Source organism: Pelodiscus sinensis, chromosome 2, assembly GCF_049634645.1.
Source record: "Pelodiscus sinensis isolate JC-2024 chromosome 2, ASM4963464v1, whole genome shotgun sequence".
NCBI classification, from domain to species: domain Eukaryota; kingdom Metazoa; phylum Chordata; order Testudines; family Trionychidae; genus Pelodiscus; species Pelodiscus sinensis.
The window spans coordinates 94,892,268-94,905,660 of NC_134712.1; the positions used below are offsets into that span (position 1 = coordinate 94,892,268).

Here is a 13,393-nt window from a genome sequence, read left to right on the forward strand (position 1 = left end):
GGGACCACAGCATGGTTTGCTGATGCGTTTCAAGAGGGTCAGCAGGGCTGGCTTAGAGATTTGCCTGAGACCAACCACTCCAGACCAAAGCTGAAGCCTAAGACTTTCAGCACTAAATGCCAGGGTTCAGGTTACAAGTCCCCCTGCCTGAGTCTGAAGCTCTTGGGCTTTGGTTTCTACACCCATGGTGGCAGGGCTCAGGAGGACTCAGACTTTATATTCCCCCTTCTGGGGTCATGTAGTCACTTTTTCTGGCATTGTTAACTCTGACAATACCCAATCTTTATTACCTTTACCAGACCTAATATTTGCAAGTATTGCAGCCAAGTCTGAGAGGGAGAAAACAAAAAACAATGTAGCTTGTATTTAATGTCCTTAATTGCTTTGAGACTTCTGGATTCTAAAGTACTTGAGTAAATTTCTCAGTTGATTTGATACAATGAGATATTGGAGAATGAGTAGCCAAAGGTATCTGCTATGGCATGTAATCCTTTTTATTGGAATCACTTTTCCTTACTTTTTGTAGTTTTAAAAATAAGCACCTGTTTGGTTTGCAGAAACTCCTTAACCAAATAAAAAAGTGTAATGTTGGATTGCTTTTGAATCTCGCCTTCATGGTTCCCTATTTATGTGCACCTTCTGCGATTCAGTTTTAGTATACTTAAGAAGCTTCTATTTGAAGTCTAAGGACTTCAATCTCCTCTCTTTTACTCTTTCACTTAGCCATTTAAAAGAAATCCATTTGAAAGTTTAAATTTGATGGTACTGATTTTAGGTACAGTCAGTTCCCGAGTGTATTTACGTAACTACACTGTAGTCATTCTTAGTGAGTTACCCTAAGTAACAATGGACAACCCGTGTGCTTTAAATTTCGTCAAGATTCCACTTATGCTCTAACAAGTACCTTTCCCACAAAGCAATAATTTAAGATACAAAAAAAAAATCCCTGCTGCATTAAATCTTGTCTCCTCTTTGACCAAACTATCAAAAATGTTTTCCAAAAAGTTTAGAATGATCACACACAAACTCCTAGGTTGTATGAGAGATAAAAGATGTTTGTGAGAAAACCAGTTAGTCTAAACAGAAAAAAAAATGTAAAAAGGGAGTCACTAGTTTTTCACCTTCTATAATGTAGACACACTCTCTGTCAGGAGGATACTTGTTGGGATAGTTGGGAGAAGTGAAGATGCCTCCTTCTGCATATTTTGTCCAAGTTCCACACTGCAGTGGTTTCTGCCCTTCTGAAGTCGTTTGCTTTTCTACTTAAAACAGGAAAAAAGAATCACATCACAAACACCATTTTTTTGTCTATAGTACACTTATAGCTATTTACGATAGTATGTTCCTATTAAGGGTCTAAACCTGCTTCCATTGATGCCTATGGGAGTTTTACCATTGACTTCAATGGGAACAGAGTTAGGCTCCAAGGGCTTAAACGGGTCATCCACACTCAGAATAGCCTTCCATTGCAAAATCAGGCACTGGGTCCTATAAAGTTATCTGCACATTTATAAAACTTTTTTTTTTTAATTTTCATCAGTTCACCTTGATGCAAAATAATATGTACAGATGAGTACACTATGAAATAGTTAAATATCAACACCCTCCATTTTTGGACAGTTATGTCCTGTAAATAACATACCTGTTCCTTTTTTTGTTGCCCCAGCCAGATGTAGGATGATTAGACTTGCTGCAACTGAAAAGCAAAAATGTTATATAAAACATGAGATTATTGCCTGCAATTAAAGCAACGTCTGACTCAATACAAAAACAGACTTGTGTGGTGGCATTACAAGATACTTCTAAAAATCTGAGTTTACAATTTACAAGTGTAAGCATATTTATCCTGATAGAAGTGTCTAGGTAAATATGACATCTCTATACTTTGAAAAGACATTTCATGATGTTTGGGTTCTCCCCCCCCCCGTCAATATTAATCAAAAAGCCACCGGGTTGCCCATATTTATTTATTTGGTATGCTCAAAATTTGGGATCAATAAAAAGGTAGAGTAATGGCTATGAACAAAGTGACAATACAGACTGTTATAAAGGGTTGGTGGCACAAGTCTTGCTCTAAATCCCCTTTATTAGCTTAAGGTATAAAGACAGGGTTGGCCTTATAGTGGGCAATATGGGTGACTAACCACAACACTGTGGTCAAGAGTTAAGGGTAGGGTGGGCCTGGGATGTGAGGCCATTAAAGAAAGTTCAAGGCAATGGGGAGGTAACAGGGCCCAGGGGAGCCAAAACAGGAGTTCTCCCAGGATGACATTTTCCTTAGGGCCAGCCCTACAAAGGGTTTGAATACTAATGTGCACAAAGTGAAGAAAAACACATTTCTCCATCACCACCAAAAGTATCCATAAAACCCTGCACAAGAATTGTTCTGAGTGACGTGGGGAGTGAGAATCATAAATCCAGTTTAATTTGAACTCTCTTACAGAGAGAATTGCTTCTTGCAGTGAGGAATATTCCTTTTTTTTTTTTAGGCAGATAAAATTTCTAGAAGCTGGTTCAAGATATCTGCATCCATGGTGGCATATCAAATCTTCCGAGTCTTCTTTCATTTCTTGAGTTTAATCTTCAAAATACTTCCTCTAGTTTCTAAAAGTTGCAGGCTAAGTCTTAAATCTATGGCACTTTAGACTGGAGATACTGGAGCCATTATCAGAATGGATGGCCCTTCAGAAAAGCAAGGTGACAGTTTTCTTAGAGGAGTTTTAACAGTCACAAGAAATGATCTCTTGATGTTGACAGTCTCTACAGTTATCTTGTCATGGATCGTGTGTGGGGGGGGGAAGAGCGTGGAGAGGGGAGAAAGTAACTTTTTTGAGAACAGCAATCATATCTGTAACACTCAGGTCTTTACCACCTGCATCCATATGTCATTCAGCCCAGGCACCATACAAAAAAAAAAACTGCGCAGGTTCCTAGCCCAGTAATTAATAAAGATTGAGTATCCACCCTGATTATTTTAGATCAGCTGCCATTGATTCAGCTGTCCATGAGAACGTTTTGATATACTCATGGATCACAGCAAACTCAAAAAGGGGTTGCTCTTGAATAGCTTCCTTTTTGTCCTGATAGCACTGGGAAAAATGCCATCTACACCAATAACCCTTTCATATAGAGTTCTACATGGTTGTCTATTGTCTCGCTTTTTGTGCTCAATGTAGAATGTATAACCATTAGGAGAGTTGGAGAGAAAACACAGTATATGGTGCTTTCAGTATCCTGATGACACCCAAATCTGTATTTCTAGGTCAGAAAAGGTTGTGTATTACAAGCCTTGCAGAAGTTTGTTTAAACTTTTTTTTTTTTTAGTCTCAAACAGAGACTGAATTGATGAAGAAAAAAAATGCACTGAGAGCATATCCACATAATTATCCTGGCCAGCTGTCTTGTAGGATCCCCATCAGCTACTGGCTGTACAGCTAGAAGTTGGAAAATAAAAATACATCATTTGCACTTTGCAAGAAAACTGCAGCTTTTTTTCAGATATGGATCGGACACTGGCATCCACAGCCTTACTGCAACACGTATATGAGATTAAGAATCTGAAGCTAGTGTCAAATGCAGCTGCTCATTCATTGAGGCAATGTTCCATGGAGGAAGCACATAGCAATTCTGTCTATGATCTGTCTATGGAGAGTGTAAGGTTTTCATTTTGTATTGTACTGCCAAACCAACTGCAGAAGTTCTCTGTCCATCCTCATAAATTCACAGCAGTTGCAATCATAGATACTCAACCTATTACCTCCACTGATAAATGGGAGGAATTCGCTGGCAGGGAACTCATACGAGGGGCCCAATTCATACTGGGGCAAAAAACAAGTACTGCATGAAGGTGAGGGTTGAATGGTATGTGCGTAAATGTATTTTCTGCTGGGACAGCTGTTATGTATTACTTGTTTTAAATCTATGTGCATCTTCTAAATTTGACTAACATACTGTTTGAAAGACAAAGAGAATGGAATCCACTGATCAGTCAACGGAGAGGGAGTATACTCTTCAATTCAACCCACCAATCTAGGAAACATTGTAGCTCTCTCAGGAGACACCACTTACTAGATGTTTGACACTACTTTATCCTTATACCTAGCACCTTACATTGGAGGACCTCACATTATTAAATATTAATATTCTCCCTTTATAGGTGGAGGAACTGAGCCACAGAGAAGACAGATGACAAGCCCAGGTTGCCAGGAACATTGTAGCAAAGATGAGAGGAGAATCCAGGTCACTTAAATCCCAGCTGTCAATTCTAACCATTAGAAACAATACTTTTTAATACACTTAAGTAAATTGCTCCAAAATGGAGAGTGATACTTACAGTTTGGGATGATAAAACTGTATAACACAAACTTGAAATTAAAAGACAGACAAAAGCTTAAGGAGACTGCTTAATCCTGACACTGTGTCCAACACAACTGTACTGGTTCAAGAGAAATACTTGCTCTCTTTACCTCCCATTGAGTAATCTAAACTGGGGGGTTTTAAAGCCAACATCACAAAAAATATTTATATTGCCACAAAGACCTATGTCTTTCTTCAGTACTTAAAGAATTATGGAAGCTGGCCCATTAAAACTTCAAGGCAAAGACTCAATAACTTATCTGTCTAGCAAATGAATGTTAGCCAGTGCAGAAATATCTCAAGATGAATATGCTTATCTTTCTCTTACTTAAGTGTACTGGATTACAAACAATATTTTGCATATTACATTCACTTTAAAACCTGATTCCTTTCCCCCTCTCTTACTGCAGGAGAAGTGCAGATATTGCAGTACAGACAATAAATAAATAAAACTAGAAGACGAGCTCAATCTTGCAAGCTTTACTCAGGCAAAACTGCTAGTCAGGGAGTTTTGGGGATATCAACTTCCTTTCAGAAATCATGTAGGTTTGGGGATTTTTTTAAAAAAATAGCAGATCTACCTTATTCCTTCTTGATTTCTCCTCCCCCAGTCCTCCAGCCCCATTTTCTAGTCTAACTGTAATTAGGCTTATTTGAGTTCCTGATTGTGGATCTGAGACCAATTCCATTATACATCCATATTTGAAGAGGCTTAGCATTTGGCCCCAACAGCTGCTAAAAAAATGTAGCTTGATATCTAAGCTCTAACCAAGTAAAGAATATTTTAACACATTATTAAGGGATATTGTTTCAGATACTTCAGTGAAAATCATCACCCTTTACACACACTTTTTTTTGGCAGGGGCGGGAATGAGAAAATGCCAATTTCAGGTCCCCCCATGGTCACACTGTGCCATAGAATAGTGATAGAAATGTAGCCCTGTTAGTCTGGGGTAGCTGAAGCAAAATGCAGGACAATGTAGCACTTTAAAGTCTAACAAGATGGTTTATTAGATGATGAGCTTTCGTGGGCCAGACCCACTTCCTCAGATCAAATAGTGGAAGAAAATAGTCACAACCATATATACCAAAGGATACAATTAAAAAAAATGAACACATATGAAAAGGACAAATCACATTTCAGAACAGGAGGGGGATGGGGGGGGGGGAAGGAAGGAAGGTAAGTGTCTGTGAATTGATGATATTAGAGGTGGGGAGAGTGGGACGTCTGTGAGCTAATGGTATTAGAGGTGATAATTGGGGAAGCTATCTTGGTAATGGGTAAGATAGTTTGCGTATTTGTTCATTCCTTCCCGGAGAGGGCCCACTGATATTCTCAACCGTGTTTTAAATGGCCTCGGTACGGAGGATACTTGTGATACTCGCTAAACCGGAGCCGTGTAAATCTCCTCGCGTTCCTTCACTCCCCTTGTGTTCTGACAGGTCATTATTACGGAATGCGTAGCGTTGTCAGTGCGCAGCTCGCCGCCTTCACGTAGCTGCGCTCCCCGAGAGCGGACTCCCGCTCCACCTGAATGGAGGTGGGATGGAGAACGCTGCAGCGTGGGAAGCGAGTCCTCACCAAGAACAAGGGCTAGGATTCCTGTCCACTGAGCTCTCCGAACTCCCATAGGACACGTCCTCGCACCGAGAATAAGCCTCTCCTAATACCGAGCGCTGCTTTTAGGGCGCTACTGGGGGGGAGGAAAGTAAACTTCCGAGTTGCGCCTGAAACTCGAGCCAAACGGCAGATCTCCGTTGACACCGGCGCTAATCCGGAGTAATGCCCTTGACATCGGCGGCGCCACTCTGGATTAACGTCGGCGTGATTTGGGAGAAGAGCAGAATTCAGCTCCGCGTCGGAAGACCCTGCGGGGAGGGGCGTTGAAAGCCCAAGCCTCGGAATTAACCCTGGTGAGAATCCCAGAAGCAAAGAGATCTGAATCAAGACTGAAACAGCGACAGATGGTCTATCCGGTAATATCCATCAGTCCCCTACGGCACCCTTTAGCGGCTAGTTTCGCCCCCCCCCCCCCCAGCTCTGTGTAATCACAGGTCAAGTCCTTCCTCCCTCACGATCACCACAAACTCAATAAACAAGTGAAGGTGTCACCGCAAACTCCAAGCTGTGTCTGCTGCTTTCTTGCACCTCTTTCAGTTATACTGCATTGGGGGGAGAGGGAGAGAAAGTTTAAACCCACGCCTAGAAGCGGTTGGTCCGGTTTTAACCGTCCTACAATGTCTCCCCACCTGTGCTGTTGGAAAAAGGGAGGGAAAAAATTGTTGCCCTGCCAAGCAGGGCAGATACTTACTGTGAAACAAACTGCGCCCATGGATCATGTCTGTTCCTTACACAAGGGGCTTCGATCTCCACTAATTCCATTTAGATACGGGAGGACTTCCAGTGGTGGGGAGAGGATGGAGTAGAAACACTGAAGCCCACACACATACACACAGCGAAGGGGAGTAGCAGGAGCCCTTCCTTTCTCCTCCAGACGATCACCACCGTCTCCAGCCCATCACACCAGAACCACCCTCCTCCACACCACCATCATCTCTGAAGCCTCTCAAAAGCAGCAGCCGGGGAGGACGATAGGGAGTCTGCATAACTGGCGGCGGTAGGCAGCAGAGGAAGAGCCCGTAGGACAAGCACCTGGCAAAGAGCACATCAGAAGGGGCCAGGAAAGAGGCAGCAGCCAACGAGGAGGGGGCTCGCTCGCTCAACACTCCCCCCCTCCTAATCACCAGTTTCATACAAAACCAACAGCCGATCGAAGCATTTCCTGGAGGACTGCGAGCCCAGCGTTGCCCAGCCCTTTGGGCTCTTTTGATGCATTGAAGAAAGGATTAATGGGTCCGTCATCAGCTCCCCGGGCTGGCTCCTCTGAAGGGGTGGGGTGCGGGGAGGGAGCCCAAAGGGGAGGGGGCAGGGCGGTTTACCAAACAGGGGATTTAGTCATATTTGTGGGCCACGCAATCCTTATTAGAGAAGCAATCCCTTAACATGGAGCAAATCCATTTTTGCAGCTCCTCTCTGCGTGGTGCATAGTCTCAAGCAGGAGCAGCCAGCAGCTGAAAGCACAGGGCACCGGCTCAAATCCTCCCGGGGCTAGCTGGAGAGCTAGCTAGACAGCGATCCCTCACTCCTCCAGTCCAGGGTGAAGAGCAGAAGAAAACCCCAGAGATTCTTCCACGCATTCCACGGGTGGGTGGAGGGGGAAGAGATTGTAGCTTCTTGGAGAGGAGGGGTTTTCCCCCTCTCCTGCACTTTTATGTCCTACAGAAAATCTTCCTTGCTCCCCACCCCACCAGCTGCAGCTGGCAAAAAGGAAACAAGCCGCGTTCTCTCTTGAAGCGGAGGCTCCCCCATTTACTTACACAGAGAGCGCGCACAGAAGCAGAAATAAAAGTTTAGCTGTTAATCCTTCGGACACAGACACGATCGCCTCTTCCAATCAGCACACGGGCAAGCAGGGAAATCTGCCCACCCCCCATTCCTGATCGTCCTCCCCAGCTAGCTCTGAGCCCCCAACACAGCACCCTAAAGGAGGCGAGAGAAATATTGGGGGAAAGACAAAAGGGAGGGGGAGAAAATCTGGAGAAGAGGAAGACTAAGGCAGAGGAGAGGGGGAAAAAAGAAAAACGAGCATGCAAGGGAAGAGGGGGAAGGAACTGCAGTCTCCTCCCCCGCTCCTGGTCCTGGCAGTAGCTGTGAGCTCCCACCGCAGCAGCCCTGGGCGAAGTCCGCAAAGCGAGCCCCTTTTACCCAGGGACCTCCAGTCTGCGCCCCCGTCGCCTCCTCCCTGGCACCTTCAAGACACCCGCGTAGGAGGGAGAGGAGGGAGGTAGGCAGGCAACAGCTGTGTTTGTCCGAAGTGGGGAAGGAGAGGGGAGTTCCCACCCCCTGGTCCTGCTGCACCGACTCGGCACCGGCTGCTGCTGCAGCCGCGAAGCAGGGAAAGGGAGCGTATGTCGCCTCCGCCTCTCTCCCTTCGGGGTTGGAGGGGGGACTGAGGAAGAGAGGCGGAGGAAAGTCCTGACCACCGCATAGCCAAGATCAGAGAGGAAAAAAGCGCGCATAGCCCCCAGTGATTGCCAAAAGCAAAAGCCTCTCTTCTGCGCCCCTCACGCTTACTCCAGCTGCAAAGTGGAGAGAAAGAAGACAGAACCCCCCCCTGAACAGCCAGGGGGTCGGGTTTGAGCTGGGGCGGGGGGAAGAGAAGAGGGTTTTGACTTAATTAAACACAAACGTCGTTATGTCTCCAACCGCTGCCAATTTGCAGGGGCTTCTCAAACGACCCATGCAGGGTGCTTTTTGCACTTCTGCTTGGTAAGCAGCCCTGCAGAAGAAGGTGGGTGGCTAATTCCCCAAATGAGTTGCCTCCCAGTTGTTATGGGGTTTTTTTTTAAATGCAATTCGGGTGGGGGGTAATGACTAATGCGTGACGGTGCACAGTTACTTGTCCTTACACTGGATGGCTGCACGCGTTGCAGGGTAAAGCGATTCGCAGGTGCTGGCGTCTGATTGACCGACTTGACTCCTGAAAACAACCCCATCGCGTTTAGGAACGCAGGTCCCTGGGTTATCTTTGAATCGCACCGCTGGGAGGCCCCAAAAGGTGACTGGCAAGAAGACCTTGGTGATTTTCCAGCAAACCAGCCTGGGTGTATCAAAGATCCCCTCTCTGCCCGCCCCCCCCCCTTCATATTCCTAGTTGTCCCGGGGATGCTCTGCTGTGTGACCCGGAGCCAAGCAAGTCCCTGCCACAGAGAGTTAAATGTGCAGTCTGGCAGCTCCCGCTTGCTACACAACAAGAGTGTGAAGTAATCCTGGCCGAGAGGCTTGCCCATCAATCCATCCATTTGCCTGACTGTGTGTTTTCAAATCCTGCTGCGTGAAGCGGGCTCAGCAAGCAGCCACACGGCATTTCAACGAACTACTCTGTGCTAAGGAATAAGACTGGCAAGGAGATTGTTCGCTTGACACTCCCCAGGTTTTTGTTATTCCTCTCACCAGAGGCAAAACCCAAGACGGCAGGCGCTTGGAGCGGTTAACAAATGGGCTACACTCTCGCTCTGCTCTCCCTCCCCAATCAATCTCATCGTGTATTGGAGTCAGCTGAGGATCAACTTCCTTCACGCAGATGTGCAAGATCTTGCTTTCACAGAGAAGCAACATGTAACGGAAGGGAAAAGGGAGGGCTTAGAAACATACTGTCATAAGGTTGTTCATAAGCAGATTGCCCTGCAGGAGAGGCGGCCAATGCAGACATCCATATGGCTAAGTTTCAAGCGATAATTACTTACAAAAGGTTAAGGTACAAGCAGACACGAAACAGCTGATTTTGCTGTTCTGGGAAAATGTGCTGTGTCACATTTTACAACGCTCAGCTTCCATGCTCTCCCTCTTGCTAGATGCATTCTCTACGCTGCCACACAGGTGTCTGCTGTTTAAAAACTCTCTTAGCTTCTTGATGGTTATATAGCACCTGGTGTGGATGCTATGAAGAGTGCCCCAAAAAGTCTCTGCCCTCAAGGAGTTTTTAGGAGAGAAACATACAACACCTACAGAATGGGGTGTATTCATATTAGCCAGAACACTCTGTAGAGAGCCTGGGTTTTGGACACTAACAGCAATGATGTGATAGTCATGGTTATTCCTCAACCAGTATTTTCATTTCAGGAATTCTGTGATTAGCTTAGAGGTTACAGTGAAATACGTTTCATGATTCTACAAGAAATAAGTTTTGAAAAATTGAAGCTGTTGAAGGAAAAAGCAAGTATATGGATGTGCCATTATTAGAAGCTAGCAAAAATCAATTTTGGCTGGAGTAGACTATTTTTAGATGTAAACCTCAAGTTGCCATGATAATTTTCACCTTTTACATCCTCTGGGTTGTATATTTTAGCTAACATTTTGTAGATTGTAGCTGCAAAATCTAATAAATAAATATATGTATGGTAAGGAATGTGGTAGGTTTACTGGACCAGCATAAACCTCACACTATGCAAACTTTTATTTATACAAATAGTTCACATAATAAATGCCTAGTGCATTTATATTAGCCAATGTCTAAACAACCTATAAAGTTTCAGTAGCAAACTGGAAAAGGGAGGATTCTCATTTAATATTAATTACATGGTTTTTAAAAAGTTATGACAAAAGTGAAGTCCATAATATATTTTAAATTTTCCCATGGGCAACTTGGTATGGACAAAAATCTTGAACAATTTTCCCTGCCAAAACTCCACTGATTTCAAATGGAAATTTTTACCCTCAATAAGGTCACTGAGATTTGACCCTATTGGAATATATTAGGCTGTGTCTACACTGGTGCAATCTCACACAAAAATGGCCGCTCTTGCGCAAAAACGTGCTGCCTGTCTACACTGGCCACGTGTTCTTGAGCAAGTACACTGACGTTCTAATGTGTAAAATCAGGGCTTCTTGCACCAGAACGCTGATGCTCCCACTCAGGAATAAGCCCTCTTGCGCAAGAGCTCTTCCAGAAAAGGCCAGTGTAGACAGACAACGTGAATTTCTTGCGCAAGAAAGCCCTATGGTTAAAATGGCCATTAGAGCTTTCTTGCGCAAGAGAGCATCTACACTGGCATGGATGCTCTTGCGCAAAAGCACATGCCAATGTAGACGCTCTCTTGCGCAACTACTTTAATGCAAGAACTCTTGTGCTAAAGAGTTTTTGCGCAAGATCAGGCCAGTGTAGGTGTAGCCCCCGGGTATAACAAAATTTTAGGTGAGTTGTATTACTTTAGACTAAAATCTTGCGTATAAAAATGAACAATGTGCCCAAAGTATACATTCTTGATTCATACATTAATTTGCATGTGGCTTAATGTATTATTTTTATAACCATAACATTACATAATCACTTTATATCCCACAGCCTGGCTATGAGCCTCTTACCCCAAACTTTTCTATTGATTTTAATGAGTGTTTGAATGGAGCAGAAGGGACTCACCCTGTAATGTACTGAGGACCAAATTCAGAAAAGGATTTCAAGTGCCTAATTCCCACTTCATAAATTTATGTCCAAAACATAGAAGCCACTGAGAGCCTCAAAATCTATGCTCAGCTGACACCCAACTCTGGAGGCTTCTAAAATCTCTCATTTTTGCTATGAAAGTCCCCTATCTCATTGATCATGTATACAACACCTCAGCCTAAGTATCCAGGTCTGTGTCTAGACTGCATCCCTTTTCCATAAAAGGAATGCAAATTAGACACATCGCAATTGCAAATGAAGCGGGGATTTAAATCCCCCCCGCTTCATTTGCATAAACACGGCTGCTGCTTTTTTCCGGCTCGGATCTTTGCTGGAAAAAAGCCAGTCTAGACGCGGATCTTTCAGAAAATAAAGCCTTTTCCGAAAGACTCCTTATTTTAAGAGGAATAAGGGATCTTTCAGAAAAGGCTTTCTTTCCACAAGATCCGTGTCTAGACTGGCACTTTTTTCCGGCAAAGCTCTGAGCCGGAAAAAAGCAGCAGCCATATTTATTCAAATGAAGCGGGGGGGATTTAAATCCCCGCTTCATTTGCAATCGTGATGTGTCTAATTTGCATCCCTTTTACGGAAAAGGAATGCAGTCTAGACACAGCCCAGGTGTTTGTCTCAGAGCTAAGTACCACTGGAGCCATAAATTAGGTGTTATCCTACCTCACTCACTCCTGGCCTAATCCAGAAAGGACACTCAGGGCATGTCTACACAGCATGTATCAAAATAAGATACGCAACTTGAGGTATGCTCATCGTGTAGCATAAGTCGAAAAAGCTTATTTCAACTATTGGCAGAGTCTACACAGCAGTTATTTAGAAATAGAGCAACCTTCCCCCTACTTCCCTTGCTCCTCATACAACAGAAGTCTGAGTAAGAAGCCCAGTATTTTGAAATAATGGGCTCACTGTGTAGATACACACTATGTTATTTTGGAATAAGTGGTGTTTTTTCCAAAATAATGCTGCTGTGTAGACAGTTTCGGAGCATATATAATACCACAAAATGACCAGTGGAGTCAAAGGCAGCTTCCTATTTAGTGTTTTGCCCACAGGTTAGAGAATTCACCAGGCTGAATCAGCCCAGTTCAGTTCTCCCTGTTCTTGATAAGAAGGATTTGAACATGAGGACTTGGGCCTGATTGTGTGAAGAGGAGAAGGGACACAGGAGATTTTGTAATTTAGTCAGAAACTTTTATTTTAAAAAGCTAATTTAAAAAATCTAGCTAGACTATAAGCCACCATATTTAATGTATTTTTCCATTTGCACTCTAATTATGCCAGACTTGATCACCCATTTGTCTTCCACAAACCAATACAGAGGTGAAAGTAAGCCGGTACAATGTACCGGTAAGGAAGTGGCCAGTATGGTCCAGTAGGTTATTTGTAGCCAGTACAGCATCCCAGAAAGATATTGTACTGTCCCTACTCCATCCTCAGAGCTGTATCAGAAGAACAGAGCTGGGAGTGGTATGGCAGCTGGAGGAGCTTCTGACTTTCTTCTCTTTTCCCCCTGCATTCTGTTGCCCCTCCGAGCAGGCAAAGGAGCAGAATTCCAGCCCGGTTCCCTGGCAGGGTTGTGATTGTACACAGCCAGAGGAGACACAGTACTGTGGAAGTATTAGTGTGGGGCAGGGGTTCTGCTGCTTTCCCTGCTGGGAGAGGCTGTAGAGAAAGGGGCAGAGTGGTGGCAGCTCCTCCAGCAATTGTACTGCCCCCAGTCCTCCATTTCCCAGATAATGTGGAATGGAGAGGGTCATGTGGATAGGTAACATGGCCCTGTTCAGCTAATGTGCCTCCTCCCCTTATACCAGGAAAAAATTAAATGCACCACAGCACCAATATTAGTATATTGGTGTTATTCAAATGTAACCCTTTGGCCGATGCCAGTCGGCAACCAGAAGGGCTGGGTTCAATGTCTAGGGGGGGTCCCTTCAACAAGGTGACTAAAACTGGCTCGAGCCCCCCCCTTAGTAAACTGAGGAAATTCCAACCTACCCGCTGGGTGCCTTTAGAGGCAATTC

The 13,393-nt window shown here is 44.4% G+C and overlaps 1 protein-coding gene across 8 annotated transcripts in view; it reads right to left on the reverse strand.

Moving 5' to 3' along the window:
* NETO1 (neuropilin and tolloid like 1) overlaps nt 1-10,240 on the reverse strand; it is a 77,089-nt gene extending 66,849 nt beyond the window's left edge. For 2 of the 8 annotated variants that reach the window (XR_001368153.3, XM_075921051.1), the window contains exons 1-3: nt 6,669-10,239; nt 1,643-1,696; nt 1,122-1,262 (exon numbers count right to left, since the gene is read on the reverse strand). Coding sequence is in view for 6 of the 8 variants with exons in the window: in XM_075921051.1 (XP_075777166.1) it covers nt 1,122-1,262; nt 1,643-1,696; nt 6,669-6,696 (223 nt within the window). In the remaining 2 variants the exon portion in view is untranslated. Of the gene's footprint in view, nt 1-1,121; nt 1,263-1,642; nt 1,697-6,668 lie in introns of all 8 variants that reach the window. The other 6 variants (XM_075921052.1, XR_001368152.3, XM_025183821.2 and 3 more) reach the window with 6 other exon arrangements.
* Nucleotides 10,241-13,393: the final 3,153 nt, after the last annotated feature.